We start from the raw sequence: 21,816 nt of genomic DNA on the forward strand, positions 1-21,816 counted from the left end.
TTACTTCGCAGAATTTTTTTGGGAAATAAAAAAGCGGTAAATATATATCTACTATTTTTTTTATTTAACCCAACCAAAAAAATACATGTAGGGACTGTCATAGGTATTATCATTCGATAAAGTTAAATCACGCATCATTATGATTAAATACCAGATTACAAATACTTAGTAAAAATACCTTGCTCTGACAACTCGAAGATTTATTGATTTGTTTGCAAACGTTACTAGCTGACGTGCCCGCAAAATGCCTCCTGGAGTACGATGTATGCTTATGGCGGTTGGCGCTTACGTCACGTAGCACCACATTAGTATTGAAGCGTCGTTAATAACAGCCTAAAAGCCGACTGCCAAAGGTACCTTTACCCGTGGGACGTCACATACGGTGATGATCTGTAAGACTCGTGGAAGTGTTATTAATTAGAGTTATTTTTGAATATTTTACGTTTTTTTAACGTTTTGTGTGCTTGTTTTCAGGACATTAAACTTCAACAATGAACGCCTTCTCATCGGTGGTCTTCACAAAGCCGATCCAGTACTAGAACGCCCGGGGCAAATTCACACTGATGACTTTATCGGTTGTATCCACAGTATATCAATAAATGGACGCTTATTAAATTTAACAAATCCCATAAAATCCCGTGGAGTTGAGCCGAATTGTGGTAGAGAAGAAAAGGGAGCTTGTTATAAAAAGGACGTTTGTGGCAACGGTGAATGCCTAGACCGGTGGAAGGCAAATTACTGCAAATGCGAAGGCAATGTCTTATCCCCAGACTGCGGTTCGTCGTTTCAGCCTATATCTGTTGGTGGAAATGGATTTTTCTATTATACAATCTCGGAAAAACATCGAAGAATGCAGCTGTTAGAGACATTCTACGTAGAAGACACTTGGAACAAAAAATCTGGTAGACTTTCTGAAAAATACATAAATCCTGCCAAGTCGCTGACGTTCTTTTTTAGAACGTATCGTAAAGAAGGCATATTATTTTATTCTGCAACTGACAAGTATTACACTTTGATTGAATTAATGGGGGGAAAAATAATTTACACATCAAAACAAAATACTATCGTCAATATGACACAAGTGGAACAGGTGGATGTTGCTGACGGTACCTGGCACAATGTCACTTTGTTCTCTCTTGGAAGAAGCATTCGCCTTATAGTAGATGGTGCAAATGTAGGCGAAGAACTGGACGCTGCCGGTGTGCATGATTTCTTGGACCCTTATTTAACAGTAATTTCATTTGGGGGCGTAAAAACAGAATTTTTGCCCGTTACCAGCAACAACAATTTTGAAGGCTGTTTAGCAAACTTTTCAATCAATAACGAAATACAACCCTTTACTGGAAACGGTAGTATATTTAAAGAAATAATTCGTAAAGGAAAAATATTGGCTGGATGCCATAGTAGCTTCGGAGTCGGCCTAGCGCAAAATCCGGATCCTCTCAGTATCGGCATTACCCTTGTGATCGTCTTCTTTATTATTTTGATTGTTGCCATCTTAGTATCGTTTGTCGTATTCCGTCTTCGAAAGCAAAAGAAAGAAAAGGGTAACATGCCAACTGGTAAAAGTATAATGCATACCAAACAAAACGGTGGTCCTGCTATGTTGAATGCACCGAACTTGATAGCTGGTACCAATGACAGTATAATGAGCCGAAATTTACACAGCAACGAAACAAGTCTGAATAGTTATATGTCTGATAATGCTGACATCATGCGGAACGTTGGTCATATTGTTGGCCCGGAATTACTATCTAAGAAGTACAAAGATCGTGAAATAATGAACATAGATCCGCCACGGCCACAAAGACCTGATATCATAGAACGTGAAGTAGTAGGCAAAAGTCCTGCGCTAAGAGAAGATCATCATCCGCCACCACCGCCATCTACCAATAATTCCCATCACACACATGACCACCCAAGTGGAATGGATTTAAACTCGGAGATACCTGAGCATTATGATCTCGAAAACGCCAGTTCTATTGCGCCATCGGACATAGATATTGTTTACCATTACAAGGGATTTCGAGAAGCTGCAGGTATTCGTAAATATAAAGCAACACCTCCTCCTATAGCTGGGTACCACCACAAGCACCAAACACCTCAACACAGGCATTCACCACACCATGCCGGTTATCCACCGAGAGTTCTACCACAACCGTCTCAGCCTCCGTCACAACCAAGACAACACCAAACCACACCATTAGCCCGATTGTCTCCTAGTAGTGAACTAAGCCAACAACCAAGGATACTAACGCTTCACGATATCTCAGGGAAGCCTCTACAAAGCGCATTACTCGCGACTACGTCAAGCTCAGGAGGCGTTGGTAAAGATGCTCTTCATAGCAACAGCGAACGGAGCTTGAACAGTCCGGTAATGTCTCAATTAAGTGGCCAGAGTTCATCCGCTGGGAGAAAAACACCTAGTGCCCCACCCCAAGTTTCTCAAGTAGTTTCTGTAGGATCGGGAGCGGTCGGTTTAACCGCAGAAGAAATAGAAAGAATGAATGCACGACAGCGAACTTCAAGTTTAGTGTCAACCTTAGATGCAGTATCAAGCTCAAGCGAAGCGCCTCGAGGTGGAGGGGTCGGTCATCATATGTCACATAGGCATCACTCGCCACCTGTCGACAATAGAAGTTCAACTGGCTCCGACGATGAAAGTGGTAATGATAGCTTTACATGTTCAGAAGTAGAGTATGATAATAATAGTATAAATGCTGACAAGCCAGAGGCCCAACACGTGAGAAGGCCCAACGTGAGTAGCGGCAATAATTCGAAGAAGCCTATTTTACCACCTCCGTATGAAAGTTTTGATTCATCCTTTCGGGGATCTCTCAGTACTTTGGTCGCTTCGGATGATGACCTCGCGCCACACGTCGGGTCCGCGCTGTACCGGCAGGCTAACGGGTCGCCTGCCCCAGCTACCTTAGGTTGGGACTATCTGCTCAACTGGGGTCCGAATTTTGAAAGTATGATTGGTGTGTTTAAAGATATCGCTGAATTGCCCGACTCCGTTAACGGTAGAATATCTTCCTCTTTAAGACTTCCAAATGGCACCCCTAAGCCATCAGAAGAATACGTGTAATGTATAAAATATTATTTAAGGAAATGTTGTAAATAGACTGGAGTAATTTTAAGTTTTGTACAAATATTGTTGCGATCTTGTATCAAGGTCTCTCTAGATTCAATTCTCTTGCCATATCTTGTTGATCGTTTTGTGTAATAAACTTCATGCGATTTTGTAATGTATTGAATGGATATTGTGAATGTACATATAGAATAGGAAGTCACTTTGTATATAAGAAAGAAGTTAAGTTTCTGTCTCGTTTTAATAATTTTGAGATTGTCATCAAAAATAAACTCTTAAATAAGATTGCAGACAACAGTATCTTTTGGGTTGTACATCTGAAGCAAGCAAGCAAAATTAGTATTTTATCCTATAAAAAAATGTTTTCTTATAAAAGACAATATGTTTTTGCTGACCTGCAATTTTATTTATTTCACTTGAGTCTCTCTAAATAGTAATTTGACAATACGACTTCTATTTAAAATTGTATCGAGCCATACTGTTAGCAAACAAAGTGCCAAATGCCTTTTTGTTTACGATGACTGACTGATTTATGTTAATATGAAGAATAAAAAATAACTCAAATAAAGATTATTTTTCTTTATCAACGTACCCTAATACTACTATGAAATACGATCAAAGTCAAATGGCGCTCTAAAAGTTTTAATGATGTGCCGAAAGATAGCAGTAAATTTACATCGCTACAATGTTTTCTTTGCCAATACACCTCTATTTCAAATTCTCTTTGGTATACACTCATCTGCTGATAGGTAAGTGTTTCCAAACCGTCGTTATAACCGAATTTGCCGTAAATGCCAAAACACACGCCATGAAGATAAGCTAATACTCGTACGAGCTTGTTCTTTGCGTTAATTTGAAAACATTAACATATTTCAGTACAGACAAGACTGTGGAGTGTATTAGAATATAAAACTTTTAATAAGTTTTTGTTCAATACTTTCATTTTTGGTAAGTCCAAGCTTTAATCGCTGACATGACTGTATTTGTCTTTAAACAGTCAAATGCAAACAAAAGTCAAAGTCATTGAGACAATTTTAACAAATTCAAACACATTTATTACACTGTTAATTCCTATGGCCACCTCCGGTCTCCCACATCAGATCAGTTCGATAGTACCATAAAATTGCATTGTCACCCAACTTAAGTAAGCAATGTATAACAACTCATGTATGTAGTTCAGCTCAATCGAATAACGGGGAGTGAGTCTAATTTTGCTGGCAAGATTTAATTACATAGATACAGACAACAGAGCAGGTGTAAATAAAAGCTATAAGTATGTATTACTTATACCTAGTAGTTATTTCAGTACAAGCGTTGGTAGGCTAGCGGTAAAAACTTGCAATTTCCATACAGGGGGTCTTTTCGATAATATAATATGACTCTCAATCTCGAAGAATTATTTGTGCAGCTTAGAATCATAAAATCAGCATTATAGGTAGCTTGCCAAGTTTAAAATCAAACTGACACAACTGATGTAAACCAAGTTTTTGATGAAAATTGTTAGAATGAAATAATTGTATTGTTGCAGTTATTGAGACCGGAATTATTGTGGCATTTTTGAACTGTCACATGAAGCACTCGTTTATCGACTTCCGATACACGCTTATCGGCAATGTAGAACACAAAATATTAAAAGTACTTTGATTATAAAAGTAGTAATTTAAACACATAATATGGATAAAAATTTGTAAATTAAGAAAATTACAGGTCAATTTACTGCTGCTTAATCTACTGATTAATGTTATTGAATGACTGTTTGTTTCTGAATAAAAAATAATAAAAAATACTGTTTATTTCTATAGGAAAGTAATTGAATTTTGTTACACAGACTTTTAACATGAAATTAAGAAAATATAACACGGAACTGACGTAGTTAAATGTGAAACTATTCAGTTTTAATTGCTTTTATTGCTCATCTGTATTGTTAGTTATCTGGAAGAAATCGCTTTTTAGTTACTTACCTCCACTTCTAACCTATTTTAAAATGTTGTTTTCTATATTGTATCGATATAGGTATACCAAAAGTCAATAAATAAGAAGTCCCTAATGGCAATTCAAAGTGCCACGAGAATTCCGGCCTCTTATTATTAACAAGTGATTTACGATTTACGTAATTACTTGGAAACAAGACACACCTGATCTAATAAAAAGGAAATAGCGTCAAAAATTATAACAATGGCTCCATGCCATTAACTGTGTTAAATTTTTTCAGTCGTTCATTCTTGGGCGTAAGAGGCTTTTGGAGCACCGAGGCGTATCATGCGGTTCTATATAGGCGAGAGTCTTTCTACGTTTATTTGTTTTGTATAGGCCTATCTAGTTCTCTGATAATGGATTCTGCTGTCTCTGTTCTTTTATTCAGTATTGGTAAGTATTATTAGCAAATACATTGCTTTCCTTTTATTAATATTGGGAATACCCAATACAGTATTCATATTCTATCGATTTAATTTACATGTAACGAATTATGTATTCAAGTTATAAAGAAATTCACACATCCGAAGGTTTTTTCTTATAAATATCCGGCAAGATTGTCTCTGCTGGTTAAAAACTTTTTTATGGTAAATAACTGGTGATCTTAATTTAACTTTTGAACGCCAAGAACGCCTAAAGTAGTCGTAACTAGTCATGCCCACAGCGCTAGGGATAAATGTATAAGTAGGGATTATGGCAGACGCTGTCAAAGTAACTTTCACACTTTTAAGTAAGGTTTATATTGGCTTGCTTGCGCCCGGGACCTAGGCGTGTCAGTGACGTTTTTATTTATGACCTGAAGCTTGTACTCAAAGGTCAATTTGTTGAATAATTTCTAACACGATCACCCGTGAAGCCTTGATCCAGTACTGTATTCTCTTTTTTTATGTTCGGTCATCTGTCCTCTGACAGATAAAGTCTGAGCGGACCGAGAAGAGTCGTTGAACGTCAGGTAGCCAATACATTCTATGATTCTTCTCCTTCCGCACATACTCATATAAGCAGGATATTGACAAATAACTAAAATTTCTAGAAATTTACAACAGAGCTATAAAAACCGGTAAGCCGAAAATTTTTATTCAATTTTGTCGGTTTCAATAATTAATACTTATATTATAAATTGCTTTTCGTAAACGATAATGTTGGATATATACTTACGTGGTCGTAGCCATCGCCTCCTAGCGAATGGAACCTTTCGAACGTTAGCACATCAGTACTCTCCAATTGTCCGCTCCCGGACACTCCTCAACATTTTTTTATTTTTTTGCACCTGACTGCGACTTGTTTCCTGACAAAAATTATAAACTTATTAAAGATTGTTTGGGTTTTTGTGAATCAACATCAGCTTATTAATTATTCTCATTTATCGTATAATTTTATTACCTAGCTTATAGCGCTATTGCTACTCAATAAATATCAAATATATTATTGTTCACAAAACGCCGTATTTAATGAGCTACAATTACGACTATCACATTTACATTTTTGACAGCTTCCGTTTAGCCGAGTCGTAACCGTCACAGAAGGTGTGCTCTTATCACAAATGCCTTCCGTCGAGCCATCCAACTGACACAAATTGCCGATACAATTATCATTTTAATTATGCCAACGCGCAAAGGTATATAGAAGCCGCATTGGAAATTTACAAATATAATAAGCGCTTATTAATGTCAAAATAAGGACTCAAAAAGTGAGATTAAGTTCAGGTTAATATGTATATTATGGGATTTCTGATTGAACTTGAGTTTTTTGTTCATTAAAATTACAATACTGATAGCTTTTATTATTCATTAAATTAACGTGAAAGTGCGCAGCTAATGAAAAAATTAGTCTTGAAATGCATTTAACCATTATTTAGCCGATAACCGGCAATCCCTAGTGGCAGTCGTGGCCGTGGGTATTTGTAAAACCCGGACGCGAGTGCGAGCCCTAGTTTGAATAGTGCTCCAAGAAATTGGGATCGCAACACATCCTACGACATAGTAAGCAAAGTCACTGATTTACTTATTGCTAGGGACCGAATCGGACGGCATCGGCAGAAAACATGGGGCGGAGATAGTTGTTATTGTACCAATATTGCTTAATGTGGAAGATAATTTGTAAATTTAATTCGTTTTCTTTTAATAAGAATTATTTTATTCCTCACCAATAACAACTGAAACATAACATAAATATAAACTAACTTATCTAAATAAACTAAAACTACAAATAAATTAAAATGAACACTTAAAGTTTTCACCTTATTTAGTTTTCAGCTACGCAAGAGCGCAACAAGGGTGCGTAACGCCGCCGATGGAATGCCCCAACGAAAATATTACATTCTGGCTCTACACGAAGTAGGTAACAAACAAAATGGATGTAATACTTAAACTACCTACTCACCTTAAGATTCACTTAGATATCATCGAAATATAAATTATTTTATATTAACCCGCCTAGGCTCCTACTTAATTGACTACGGAACCCTAAAAAAATAAGTAAACACTGTTTGCTATAAAATGGGTAGGTGGTATATTATCTGGTAGTAAAAATTTTATTGGCGCGACGCCAGCCTTTGAATTTTCATGCTTATTTACTTACTTAGTCAAAAGCTCCATACAATGTGATAATGAACCACCATTAGTACAAAGATTTGAAAAAAAAAATACAGGAAGGTATATCTTACTAAGAAAGACGTCTTCTTGGTTCATATGCAGGGCCAACGAAGACAAGCCACATCAAGTACAAGCCATGGACGCAGACTCCATCAAATCAGCGCCGTGGGTCGCGGACGCTCCCGTCAAGATCCTGATCCACGGGTACACAGGCGACAAAGACTTTTCACCGAGCAAGGAAATACGACCAGGTAAAAGAGAGGCCCCAGCAAATGCTTACTATATGTTTGTAAATAGATAATAAAGATATTTTTCATTTTTTTTTTCATTTTTCATTTTCAAAAACAAAAAGGAAACCTTGTCCACCTGTCCTGTGGCTAGGACAGATTTCATAATAAGCCCAGAATAAAATGTTGTCTACACTCTACAGTCCTGGAACTCAGTAGCTTCTACACGAATTAGAGTAGATCCATTTATTTGTATATATTTAGTACCGACTTGTTTTCAACAATTACTAAAAGTAACCTTATAAAGAATTAAAGGATTGCACCGATAAAATTTAGAACCTTTAAAAAGCCCCTTGAATTTCAAAATTAGATCATAAATTCTATCCATTTTATTTCATGTCTCATGCTTCATCCCACTTACGCTACTTTAACTATTCTCCTGAACTCAGCGTACATGAAATGCTGCAACTACAACGTAATCAGCGTGGACTACAATCCCATCGCGCGCGAGCCATGCTACTTCCAGGCCGCACGGAACACGGAACTGGTCGGCAAATGCACGGCCCAACTCATCGACCAACTGGTTACACAACACGGCTTCGATTTGAAGAAGTTCCACATCATCGGCTTCAGTCTTGGAGGACAAACGGCTGGATTGACTGCAAACTTTTTGACAAGTGGGAAGTTGGAAAGGTTATCCGGTAAGTCAACGTACTTCCAAGCAACACGGAACACAGAACTGATCGGCAAGTGCACGGCCCCACTCGTTTCGATTTTATGTAAAATTTCATGTCATCAGCATCAATATTCATATTTTTGACCAGTGAAAAATTGGAAAGAATATCGAGTAAGACCTGTTTTCATATCAATATCACGGAAAACTGTTTTGCGGTGGCAGCATGGTTCCATTTTTATCACTTGTCACTATGCCCGTCACTTTCGCGCTTACATACTTGTTAGAACGTGACAGGCATGGTGACCAATCATAAAGAGCCGACCATCTTAGCCCTACTGATGGCCAAAGTGCATAGGCCACTTTGTCAACCACTCTTTCTTACCAAACTGTCACAGTGGTCTAAAATTATGTTACCGACTCATTTGAAAATTTCTAAGATACTAGACAACACATGTGTAAGGCATTATTTTTTTAATGTATCTTTTTCTTTGCCTAGCCTTTCCCATGTCATTTGGGTCGGCTCTCCTCGTCATTCTTCGCCAGGCGTATCTGTTCTGGGCCGTCGAGATATTTATTTGGGCTTTCTTAAGGTTGTTGTTAATGACGGACATCCAGGTCGTAAGGAGTCTACCTCTGCTCGATCTTTTGGAGCCGACGTTGATGCTCAGGACTTGTCTAGTCGTGTGTTCTTCTGGCCTCCTCATGACATGGCCATACCACTTTAAGCGCGATTCGGAGAGGTTATCTTCTATGGGCCGGATCTAAAAGCTGCCACGGATGTGCTCGTTTCTAACCCTATCAAGTAGAGTGACACCTCCTGCCCACCTCAACATCTTCATTTCTGTTGTGTGCAGTTTTGTGGTTATTTTTTTAATGTATCATAATTCATTTTTGCAGCTCTTGACCCAGCCATGCCCTTGTTTGTCACCGAAGATAAGAATAAAAAGGTAACGTATACGTCAAAGTATAGGATTCTTTCGCAGCTTCTGACGCAGCTTTCATTTAAATTTGGCTTATACTCGTGAAGCCCCATATTATTTAATACATTACGTACCTAGCTAGTCTACTATTTACAGTCAATTATAACCTAGTGTTAAAAGTTAAAAGAAGCCATAACAAATAATGAAATTGTCGCATTCGCAACCGGTACCACGCGACCAAAACATCGTAAGCGCCGTAAAATTCATGGCGCTTACGCGTTTAGGTTGCTTAGATTTACGCTCCGCTTCTGTGGTTTATTGTCAAAACAACAACAACTCATAGGGCAAAATACTGGTCCTCTATGCTGGTTCTATATGTAGTAATAATAGTTCAATGATGTTAAAGGTGGACTCTGGCGACGCTAAGTACGTAGACTGCCTGCACACTAACGCGCTGGAGAAGGGCAAGCTGGAGACCTGCGGCGTGTCCGACTGGTTCCCCAACGGAGGGCTCACCCAGCCCGGTTGTTTGCCTACGAAGGAACAAAGTAAGTATTATTTTAAAGATGAAGTATGAGATGCTTTCCGGTGACTTTGTTGCAGGGTTTACGTTTGGCCATAATCAGAAGAGTTCATTCCCTATCAGTTAACTATCTGAAAATTGTAGTCATTATCTCATCCTATAAATTCACGAAGATGGCGTTAAGTGAGTCTTACAAAAAACCGTAGTCATAGTATTCATATAGTATATTAATTATATTTCAAGGACTATATTTATATATACATATATATATATATATATATATATATATATAATTATATTCCAGTGATTGCGATGATAAACTTCAACGATTACGAAGTCGACTAAATATACAATAGTTTCGCTGGGGTAGTCCCATCTGTGCCCACTACACGTGACCACCGCCATACAAAAACCAGGCACAAATAGGAATGATTTGTATGTAGCGCCCATTCCCATCTGTGCCCGGCGCGAACAGATGGGAATACACCGTTATGCTGTAGTTGCACGCTCGAGTTATACTTTATAGTTGCCGGCGCGCACTCGCAGATAACGCCTGTAGGTTTTATATGAGCAAATCGACGAAACTAATATTTGTTGGTTATTAAGGCCCAGCCATACAAGAGAATACCGTCGAGTTTCTTATCTTCGCCTGTGCTACCTATTTTCGCCTAGTTTGACATTAGTTGCCATTAACAAAATGTTTCTAATGGAAGCCTTACATAAAACTGCTAAATACAAAGTATTTTTTATGGGTGTCAACATTCTTCGAGCAACCTGCGGCTAACTTCACACAGTTGACGTTCAGTGAGGTTTTTTCGCGACACCGACGAGACGTTTTTTTAATCCAGTGTTTTAACTTAAGTTTTAAACAGTGATACGGACCAGGTAATGTTAAACATTTTAGATGATTATATCCTATAACTATTTGTTTTTCAAATGAAACTATTATTTAATAGCTAGCTTACGTTTAGAAGTCACAAGTGGATAAAACATTGGTGAGGGTACTTTGCGTCCGTCTTATTGCCAAATTTCGCCTACACCTAGGGTTATCAAATTTGTAGTACCACATTAATTGGTGGATGACATTACTTGTTTCCAAATTTAAATATTTTCTTGTGTTTGGTTTTTCGGAAATGGCTTTAACAATTTGGAGGAAAGTCAATAAGTAGATTAGATTACGGATGATTCCGAATATGGGACAATGGACGATTATATCACGGCGTATTTACAACAAGAAGAAGAAAATTTAGAACCGCCGATACCTTTCGGAATTTCTGATATTGGGTATCTCATAGAGGACGATAAGAAATTAAATACAGGCTCCTGGGTTTTGGCAAAGTTCGTAACCAAAAAGAGTGTAAAGCATTTTGTAGGAAAAGTAATAACTATGAAAGGTAACGTCCCCGAAATCAAATTCGTGAGGAAAGTAAAAGAATCGAAATTTAATACAGGATTCGTATTTTTCTACCCAAGAGTTGACATTTGCATGTACTATGAAGCATTTAGATGACATTCTTTTAATATTGCCCGAACCAAACATTTCTCGACGGGGACAAATTGGACGTAGTTAAAGGAAAAGGATTCAATCCACAGCGAGATGAGCAAAAGTTATGGAGGTTTAAAGTTAGAAATGGTATTCCTCATTACTGATTCACTTTTCCCATAATACTTATTTGGATAAAACATGAGTTTTGACGTGTTTTAAGGTTCTGTACATAAACGATTTAGTTTAATGTCGTATTTCTTGAGCTATTTAACTAAATATGGGGTTGGATCCATTTTGAGAAAATACTTTTTCCATGTAACCTTTTTCATTTTAAATAGGCAATAAGGATTCATCCCAATAAATTGAAAAAAAAAAACGAGAAAATCACCAAGAAAAGATAAAAAACTTTATTAAAAAACAATGTAATAGCTTATCAAAGTATTGAGTATTAACAAAATTGAGATCACTTCTGTTTAACGATAATAAAAGCCTCTTATAATCACTAATCGTTTACATAAAAAATCAGTCTGAATGTTATACACGAGATATGTATTTTAATCGGTATCTATATTAGGTACTATGCATTCTACTTCAGGATCTTCAGTTTCAAAGTCAACAGGCCCTGCATAGCCTTCTATGTCTTCTTCAAACGTGGAATTTCCTCGAAGGGAATAGTAAAACGGTAGGCAGTCCCTTGGGATAAGATCGAACATCGATCTTAAATCATCCAACTTTGCTTGAGGTATTTCCTTTCCATTAGGCCACAATAGTGAAAAATCAGTTTCAGAGATGGCTAGAGGCCTACGTTTTATCTTTTTCTCAATGTTTAGCTCTTGAAACTCGTCATTTATGATCGTTTTCATAAAAACAATAGCCTCATCGTCCTTCTTCAATAAAATTCCATTCGTAATCAGCCAATTAGTTTTTTCTTTATTCACAAAAGTTTTTCTGTTTACTATCTTTTTCTCAAGATTCTTAGAGCTCAAAAAATCTTCTTTTTTCATTTTGTAAACCTGTAATGGGTTCTTCTTCTTGCAATTCTTCATAACTTTTATATACTCATCTGCAGTGTAGATTCTTTCGTGATGTTTGAGTTGAGTTTCGATTTTCGAAAAATCTGTATCATTGGGCAAGAAAGTGTGGCCTGATTCAAGATAATTGAGAGTTATAGTCTTTAAGGTTGCATGGGAATGTAGGATTCCCTTTAACATGAGAACGATTTTTATGTTACGGTTTTGTCCACCACAACAATCGCTCCATAAGGATAGGTGCTCTACCTTAGGATCCAGTTTATTTCTAATGAAATGAATCAAACATGAACTCACTTCTTGGGCACCTCGTCCAGCTTCTCCTTCAACCCATGTATAACAATGTCCACAATCGTTAGAACCGGCGTGTATTCCACAATTGTACAACCATAGCTGCCTTTTATAGAATACGATATTGGTCGGTATTCTTGGAAGTGGAAGAGTTTTTTCCAGATCAAAAGTCAGGCACTCGAAAGTCTCATCAGTCTTAGCTTTTTTTAATTCTTCATTCATTCGGCATCTTTGATCTTCAGCACGTTTGAGATGTTTATCTTTTTCTTCCATCAGTTTTTCTACTTCTTCAGTTACAGCAGTATTTTTTATCTTATTTGTCAATTTGTCACATCTGTTACACGTATCTTTTTTCAGGCTTTTGAGACGTAAATTATAATTATCAAGAAAGGTACGCTTCAGTGTTGATAACGACACCGGTTTCTTATCTTCACCGAATTCGAGCTTCAACTTCTCTAAATACAAATCATACATAACTTGAAGTGTAGTTCCAAGCTTTAAGTACTTAACGCCATTAACTTGCTCTCGCCTGTAGTGAGATTCATATTTAGGTATGGAATCAATTGTATTTCTGATAATTTCGATATCTTCATCGCTTGTTTTATTCCATCCACCGCGTGACTGACCTCGGAGATCTTTCAAAATACTACCATTACGTGTTTTTTTTAATGCCACATCAATTTTTTCAGGCGACACTTGAAATGTTTTAATGAACATGTTTCTGCAAACTTCGATGTCACAAATCGTATATTTTCTAGTAAAGGTTTTTGGTCTTTTTTTGCCCGTTTTGTTTTCTTTTACCTTTGTGTAAGCCCTTTTTTTTGGAGTCTCTGTTACACAACTTACAATATATAGTAGTTGAGCTTCATACGAACCTAAAGTGACAAATTTCTCAAATTCCTTGAGCCTTTTTTGTTTTGAAACCTTATGTGGACATACTTTTCCGCATTTACAATCATAATCAACGAAATTCCTTGGTGCTACAAATTTGGTTTTAGAATTATACGGTAAATTGCAATATTTTCTTTGCTTCGATTGAGCTAAAGTATGTTCATGATATTTTCGTTTGCGACCCCTTTTTGGTCGGCCTGAGGTAGATCCGGGTGTGTTTGGTTGCTCATTTATAGCTTCTACATCTTCATAAGGCTCGATTTCATCATCTGATACAATTTGCCTCTTCGTATAGGAGATATCCACAAGAGTATTTGCAGTAACTAATTGACTTTCCCCTTCACGCAATGTCGATATTGTATCATTTGCTTCCATTGCTAGATTTCCTGATATCGACTCCACATTTTCATTATTGTAAGTAATTTCCTCATTTTCTGTTTCTTGCGTAGAATGCTCAATTAAGTTATTAATTATCGCCTGAGCTGGCCGAAAGCAAGGTTTTTCTTTTTCCGAATCTGAATCTTCGTTACTATCTGGTACATAGTCAGAGTCTGTATCACTGCTGAAATCAGTTACCATCACCTGTGCATTTTTTGACTGGTTGAACTCATTATTCGGTTGGCTATCCAATTTTTTAACTCCTGTAAAACTGTCTTCTTCTTCGTAGCTCTTATCTAAGTCTTCATTCAATGCTTCACGAAATGTTGTCAGTAGATTTAAAGTGTCAGGTGACATAGGATGCAGTGGCGATGAGTTTTCCTTTCTACCTACAATATTCAAAGAAAAAATTAAAAATATAAATTAAAATACCATAACCATTAAAAATATACAAGACATAATTACTACTTTACGTACTTTGGTCTCTGTGCTCATCATCCATTCTATTGATCAATGGGGTCAGTGGTGAATAAAGTGGTGCCAATGGCGAATCTATCAGCATCATATCTGCAAAAGTATTTTTTTTGTAAAAGTTATGAATTTCACCAAGTAGTAAAATGGTATAAAGATAAGGTTATTACTGTTATTAGATACCATTCATTTGAATATTGCTGGTTAGTTCTAACACCGGTTGCTTAGAATGCTTAGTCACATTTTCACTAGCTGCAAAACAAAGCAACATGCATAAAATACAATAATAAAAAATATTAGTTTTACAAAATCATAATAACAATATCTCCAAAAGTACATATGTTATTTCTTAATCTTTTGAAACAAACTACATTCAAGCTTCAATCGTATATTACTTATGTGACCCTGTTTGCGTTCCATAGCTTTCTCAGTTTGCATATCAACAGAACCTAGAAATAAAAAATAAAAATGATTAGGTATGCTAAAAACTATATGAATGACCATAACAAATTAAATACATAATTATTTACTTTGGTTTCTGTGTTTATCATCCTTCCTATTTATTAATGGGGTCAGTGGTGAAAACAGTGGTGCCAATGGCGAATCTATCATCATCATATCTGTAAAAGTATTTTATTGTGAAAATTATGCACTTTACTAAGTATTAAAATGGTAAAAAGATTAAAATATTAGATACCATTAATTTCAATGTTGCTGGTTAGTAGTTCTAACACCGGTTGCTTAGAATGTTTAGTCACATTTTCACTAGCTGCAAAACAAAGCAACATGCATAAATACAATAATAAATTTCTCAATCTATTGAGACAAACTACATATTTTAAACTTTAATAAATTGTATATTACTTATTTGATCCTGTTTGCGTTCCAAAACTTTCTCAGCCTGCATATCAAGATAACCTAGAAAGAAAAATATAAATTTTATATTTAACATTATATGCTAGTATTAATAAACCTATAATAAAAATAAACATGTAACTTACCCTTCTTTGAGCTGTCTTTGTCATGACCTTTGTCTATCATATCATGAGAGTCACCTACACGGACAGCCAAAGATTTTTCTCCCGCAAAAAAGCAACACCGATATAATATATAAAGCCATGCATTTTTAGGACATAAATCAAAATACCATTTTTGAACAATATTTCCCATGACATACCAAATTCATCACATATTAATCTTTTGTAAAACCAATGGAAAATGAATATCTAATAGTTAATACCAAAGTAATTGTAGATTAAAAGAAATATAACTATAACCATACCACTTACTTTTATGCCTATTTTCATCATTTTTTTCATTCTTGTCATAGCATGCCTTACTTGCAAATAATTTAGAATCGCTATTCTCACCTAAATAATAACATACACATATTAGAACAGAACTTTAATAATTTATCTTATCTTATCGGAAGAAGTGTTGATGGAAAATAGCTTTTACTCACCATTTTTGTCGTTACAAATAGTTTTTGGAGTCGTATCGACCAGCGCTCCAAATATACGGTCTACCCTCCTCATTTTTTATCCCATTACACCGTTCACACAATGCACAGTACCACGTTTTTGAATTTAGAATCCAATCCTACAATAAAAAATCCACAGACCTGTCTTTCGCGACAATGCATGACGCAATAGCAAAATCAGTGTTGTTAGTTACAAAAATGATAGGTAAAGTTTGAAAATTATAATTTTAACATTATTAATACCAGCAACGTATAAACAAAATTAATAGTAAAAGCAATTTTTTTTATGAACAATATAATTAACATGGATCGTTATTCAAATTTAGCATTGTATTGCCATTTTAGATTTTAAAAAAATCCCTATAACGTATTCATGTAAACTGGATCTTTCCGTTGATTAATTTGCCACTATGAAACTATACCTGGGGTAAATTATCAAAAAAGATCCAAGTAACTCAAATCGACTTTGATGTTTGACGCTGAATATAAGTACAAGTTAATTTAAACCTGCAAAAATGATTCAAACAGTTTGAATTATTTCTGTTATTTTTCCTCATCTATTTAATTTGTTTATGAATTACGATCCAAGTCGACATATAAAGCAAAAAATTCAAAATTAGCCTATCATTGCAGTAAAACTGCCTTTTAGGTTAAGTATAAAGCTGTTTAAATTTAAAAAGTCAGCCTAAAGTTAATATATTTAACATGGATCGTTTTTGTTGTTTACTGACACACCAATGCTGGAATAACAAGAATTCCACAAATGTGATCCAAGTTTGCTGAATCGTTTTTGTTGTTTAGCTAAAGTATTTACACATCGTCAAATTAGTTTCTCAAAAACGATCCAAATGGGTTGGATCAGTTTTGTTGATATATATTTAGGACGAAAAGTATTCATTGCATTTTCTCAAAAAGATTCCAAGCAGTTTGGATTTTTCTTGTTGAAATTTATATAAACCAGTCCTGTCACTAACCTAATTTTACAACAAGGTACCAAGAGTATTGAATACTTATTGGTGAATATCATTTTTAATCTTTCATACATGGGGGATGGTATCCGATGTCGATTAAAATATGAAAACGCTATGTGAGCTCAGTGCTTTTTTGCTGAATGAAAATATACACATTAAAGGCCTGCCTGGTATACTTAACTCATGTTTTGGTATTTTTGTGGATTGGATCCTTTTCCTTTAACTACGTCCAATTGTATTCAATAATATCAATTTAAGTAAATACAATTTACAGTAGTTTTCAAATAAAAGTACCTACCTACCTATTGGTTTTTATGTCTATTACAAGTTGATTGAAAGTTGAGACTTAATTATTATTTAAGTGTTGATATAAAGTTTAAGAAAAGCTGACTGAGATTTAAGACTTAATTATTATGTAAGTGTTAATGGAAATTTATTAAAGAATATAACCGAAATGCCTTTATATACAGTTCCTGTTGAAGACCTTAGTACTTAACATGATTTTAGACTGATAGATTTTGTTGAATACTATTTAATGCCAACAAAATGGCCATATTCTGTATAGCTGTCGCAAAATTGATATGTTATTACTTATTTTACGTGTAAGCCAAAGTCGGTACTATTATTGTTATTCGTAGTGCAAACGCAATAAAAAGAGTATTTAAATTAAGAAGTTAAATATTTTAGTTTACGCTATATGAGTATATGCGAATGTTTGTCTCTACTCTTGCCGATGTTGAGTAGATATTTTTATATGTCTAACTTTGAATAATAAGGTTGATTTGATCTCAATTACTATCATAATAATAAGCGAAAAAAGATAAGTTTTTTGTTTAAATATGAAACAATTTTATTAAAAATATATTTTTTTACTTATAAACCATTACTCCCCTTTATTTGGCATGTTGGTTAATTTTTGGCAGCCCTAGCTTCATTATAGAAAATGTATGTAAACAACTTCAGTCTGGTACCAAACTTCGCCTACAACACCGTTTTTAAAAAATATGCCTAGTCTGGTGGAGTTAAGGTTCATAGTATATTAACACATTCCAAGGAGATAACACTTAACATGCATAAGTCACAGAAAAGTTTATTATTAGCGGTAAGGCATGCCATAGGCGAAGATTGGGAAAAATACCCATACTTCGCCTATTGCCTTCGGGGCCATTTATTACCAAGTTAACCAATTAAATTCAAAGCTTTAGTGGTATATACAGATAGTCAGGAGTACTAAAAAACGTTTTTTTGCCATAACGCACTAAAATGCTTTCAAATTTGAAAGATTTTTTGGGAAAAGTGTCAAAATCCAGGCGAAGATACGAAACTCGACGGTAGTTAAAAATTTGCCAGTGAAATTTAAACTTAAGATGTAGGAAAAAGAGTTAATTTTGTTTTGTTCTATAATAATTAAACTAAACAAAATTAACTACAATATCAGTACTACGAGTACCTATAGGCACCGGACCGTGAGGCTTTTAAAGTGGTTAAAGGAGCCTCCTAACGAGGACAGAGAGGGAGGGGAAGAGAGGAAGGAGGAGGAGGAGGAGGGTACTAATTTCTTCAACCTCTCGTTTGTTGAAAAAGTAAATACCTATGCTAATATCTATTCAGTAGGGGTTGCTAGCGAGTTGCTCTACAGCAACTCCAACTTCATTTTGCTTTTACTTCCAAACTAAAGAGGTATATAATTTTTTCAAGTAAGTACAAATCACCAATTGTGCCGTTTCCTTATACATATATATGTATAGTAAAAAAATACAAAGCGTAATGTGGGGCTGCCAGAGAGCATGACGTGAATGTTTTTGTCGATTCAGTTTTTTTTATGTGGCGGAACTCACAGAACAACTAGTATAAAAAGCAAAACGAACAGTAAATTTTCATGTTGGTTACTCTGTATACTAGTAGCCAACTAGCCAATAACTAGACAATAACCTTTGTACCAACTGTTTGTGAATTTCAGCTAAATCAGGCTGCGACCACGCTAGAGCTCCGGCGTATTACGCAGAATCCATAACCACCGACGTCGGCTTCTACGGTACCAAGTGCCACTCGTGGTTCTCCTACATGATCGGGTGGTGCAACCATGTGTCATCTGATAACGACGAGTTGTATGGAGAATGGATGTCACTTAAGTGTGTATAATATTAGAGTATATAAGTTCGTCTACGTCAGGAAAACAGACAGAAAGTTATTTTCTCATTTATAATATTAGTAGGGATCGATGTCACTCATATCAAAGCCTATAACTCTTCTTCACGTGGACATCTTGAGGTCGCTTGGCAGTGTCAGACACAGATGTTGCTCGTCGTATAATGACTTACCATTTTCACCATTGGAGCTCATTCTGGCAATCTTGTGCAAGGGTCCGTTAAATGAAAAGTAGATGTATCGGGGGTTATATATTAAGAAGATTTAAAATTTTATTTTATCGGCATAAGGTATGTACGTTTATTTATATATTTTTCCAGCGCTTCAGGCCTATACTTCTTCGTGACCAACTCCGAGTCACCGTACGCCCGTGGTCGCAACAAGAAAGAGTCACCCAGAAGTATTTTTAACCGATAGCATTTGTAAAAGTATGTTTAGCAGCTTCAACGTAATTTATTTAAATACTTAAATGTATAACTGTAGATGTAAATAAGTAAAGCATTTCATCCTTACAAATAAAGTACATATTTATAGTTAAAAGCACATATTTAAATAAAACTATAAGTAATTATATTTTTTGTATTTGCTGTGTCCCTCTTTGTTATAAATAGTTTGACCTGCAAGCAAACAGTAGACCATGATAGGAATATAAGAGAATGATATGTATGTATGGTATTATTATGGTTATTTTATGTACGTAAGGTTTAGAGACCTTGCGTAATCAATGATTACCAAAAAATATTATTTACATGTGCGAAATCATTGTTGCCCAGCTGCTTCAAACATGAGGAAAAAATAATGTCCGTACCTTGTACCTATATAAACGTAGGCAATACATTCTTCCATTCCATTGTACTGTGAGCTGTACTTTCACTTGCTTGACATTTCCCTTTTAATTTGAGACGCTTCCTTGAGCTCGAGTTGCAATATAACACTTAACACTGTTGAACAATGTAACTAATCGGTCGCCTAAGTCGGCAACGCTTAAGTGGCTCCCATGGAGGCGACGATGACCGCTTCTCGTCAGGCGGCTCGTCTGCTCGTTTGCTGACTATACTATAATATTACATAACATAATATATTGTAGGTATCGCACGAACATATTAGAACATCTGCGGGATGGTTAAAATGGAGGCAGCTCACGAGAGTAATGTGCGATGTTAAAATTCCACTGAGGGTAAAAGGAAAATAAGACCGCGATTAGACCCGCCATACTCCATGGTTCTGAATGCTGGGTCACTACTAAACAACACCTAAACAAACTCCATTCTGCAGAAATACGCATGCAAGTCGGCGGGCGTCACTCTGATGGATAAAGTAAGGAACGAATATGTCAGCTTTAAAGTTGCTCCTATTAACGAGAAAGTTATTGAAAAACGCCTTAGATGGTACGGACATATACAAAGACGACCCGAAGACCATATCGTCAAAACAGCCTTAAACTTGCCGACGACGAAGCGTGGAAGCGGAAGGCCACTTGGTTCACGACGGTCCAAAAAGACCTTATAGTACAAAAGATCGACAAGAACCTAACCAGGAATCGTGCCACCTAGAGGCTTAGGACAAGGAAGGCCGACCCCAAATAGGAATAAAGGTCCTGGATGATGATGATTGTAGGTATCGCACTGCAATACTAAAAAGGCACAGACTTGCACCATCATTGTACTTAAAGTATCAGTTATTGTAGTACTTACAAATCCGCTTACAATTTTATATAAAATTTAAAACTCTTGAATGACACCTACATACCTAATACTTACTCCTCCAGTTATTCAACACAAATGATGGTCAATTCATAAAAAAACCCGGTTTATAATAACGTAGAACCACAATTTTGGAAAGGACATTTTGCATTAACATCCTCTAGAGACCATCCGATTGGTTTTGCAACTCCGGTGTTGCAGCAACTTTAGCATCCGAAGCTATTATGACATACATACCTGCTAACTATTCAGCGATAGGTAGGTATTGTTAGAGGTGTCGTTAAAATGTATTATTTTATACTACGTCGGTGGGAAACAAGCATACGGCCCGCCTGATGGAAAGCGGTTACCGCAGCCTATGGACGCCTGCAACTCCAGAGGTGTCATGCGCGTTGCCTACCCTGACACCCTCGTTGCGCGTTGAGCTCTGGCAACCTTACTTACAACACTATGAGTAAGGTCGCTGGGGTAGTAATTTCAGGGTGAAGTCTTATACGACATGAAGGTGGATACCAGACCTGTGAGCGGTTTATGGAGCGCATGTACCCTCTATAGTAGGGAGCGTTAATGTACTGAATGTAGGGTGAGCACACCTATCTATTGAAGCGAAATGTATATGTCGAAAATTTCCGTAGAAGACAGCTTTAGACAGATTAATAATATTAATTTCAAGTTTAATCTATCGATTTAGGTCACAAAAGCCCCAGCAACAGGGTCAGTAAACCAAGAGGAGCGGTGAGCAAGGGAAAAAAGGAATATATTTTTTAGCTTTTTGAAAAGAAGTACAAAGAGAAATAAACTGTGCGAGCATGTCACACTTGATGAGTGATGACACATTTTTATGATAATAACCATACATATTTATTTGAAAAAAAATCGGTGAAGAGCATGTTGGGCCATGCTCAGTGTAGGGTTTCGTAGTTACCTTTCTGTTAAAATAGGCCAAACGGGAGCTATTAGTAAG

At 36.1% G+C, this 21,816-nt stretch overlaps 3 protein-coding genes across 3 annotated transcripts in view; 2 read left to right on the forward strand and 1 right to left on the reverse strand.

Moving 5' to 3' along the window:
• The window catches only part of LOC133515361 (cadherin-related tumor suppressor), a 178,276-nt gene extending 174,617 nt beyond the window's left edge, over positions 1-3,659 (forward strand). The window contains exon 9 of the mRNA XM_061847890.1: positions 475-3,659. Coding sequence (XP_061703874.1) covers positions 475-3,088 — 2,614 coding nt within the window. The 3' untranslated portion in view covers positions 3,089-3,659. The remainder of the gene's footprint in view (positions 1-474) is intronic.
• Positions 3,660-6,715: 3,056 nt separating this feature from the next.
• On the forward strand, positions 6,716-21,438 carry LOC133515363 (pancreatic lipase-related protein 3-like). Its single transcript, XM_061847891.1, has 7 exons — positions 6,716-7,401; positions 7,762-7,910; positions 8,336-8,587; positions 9,460-9,509; positions 9,889-10,030; positions 18,962-19,133; positions 19,470-21,438. The coding sequence occupies exons 1-7, from the start codon at positions 7,358-7,360 to the stop codon at positions 19,564-19,566; spliced, it is 906 nt and encodes a 301-aa protein (XP_061703875.1). The 5' UTR covers positions 6,716-7,357; the 3' UTR covers positions 19,567-21,438.
• On the reverse strand, positions 14,326-16,544 carry LOC133515364 (uncharacterized). The gene is made up of 8 exons (XM_061847893.1): positions 16,013-16,544; positions 15,840-15,920; positions 15,415-15,468; positions 15,248-15,319; positions 15,081-15,170; positions 14,946-14,999; positions 14,734-14,802; positions 14,326-14,646 (listed from the first exon to the last, which is right to left on the reverse strand). Exons 1-8 carry the CDS (start codon positions 16,083-16,085, stop codon positions 14,549-14,551), a joined length of 591 nt encoding a protein of 196 aa, XP_061703877.1. The 5' UTR covers positions 16,086-16,544; the 3' UTR covers positions 14,326-14,548.
• Positions 21,439-21,816: the final 378 nt, after the last annotated feature.

Source organism: Cydia pomonella, chromosome 2 (genome assembly GCF_033807575.1).
Source record: "Cydia pomonella isolate Wapato2018A chromosome 2, ilCydPomo1, whole genome shotgun sequence".
NCBI classification, from domain to species: Eukaryota; Metazoa; Arthropoda; class Insecta; order Lepidoptera; family Tortricidae; genus Cydia; species Cydia pomonella.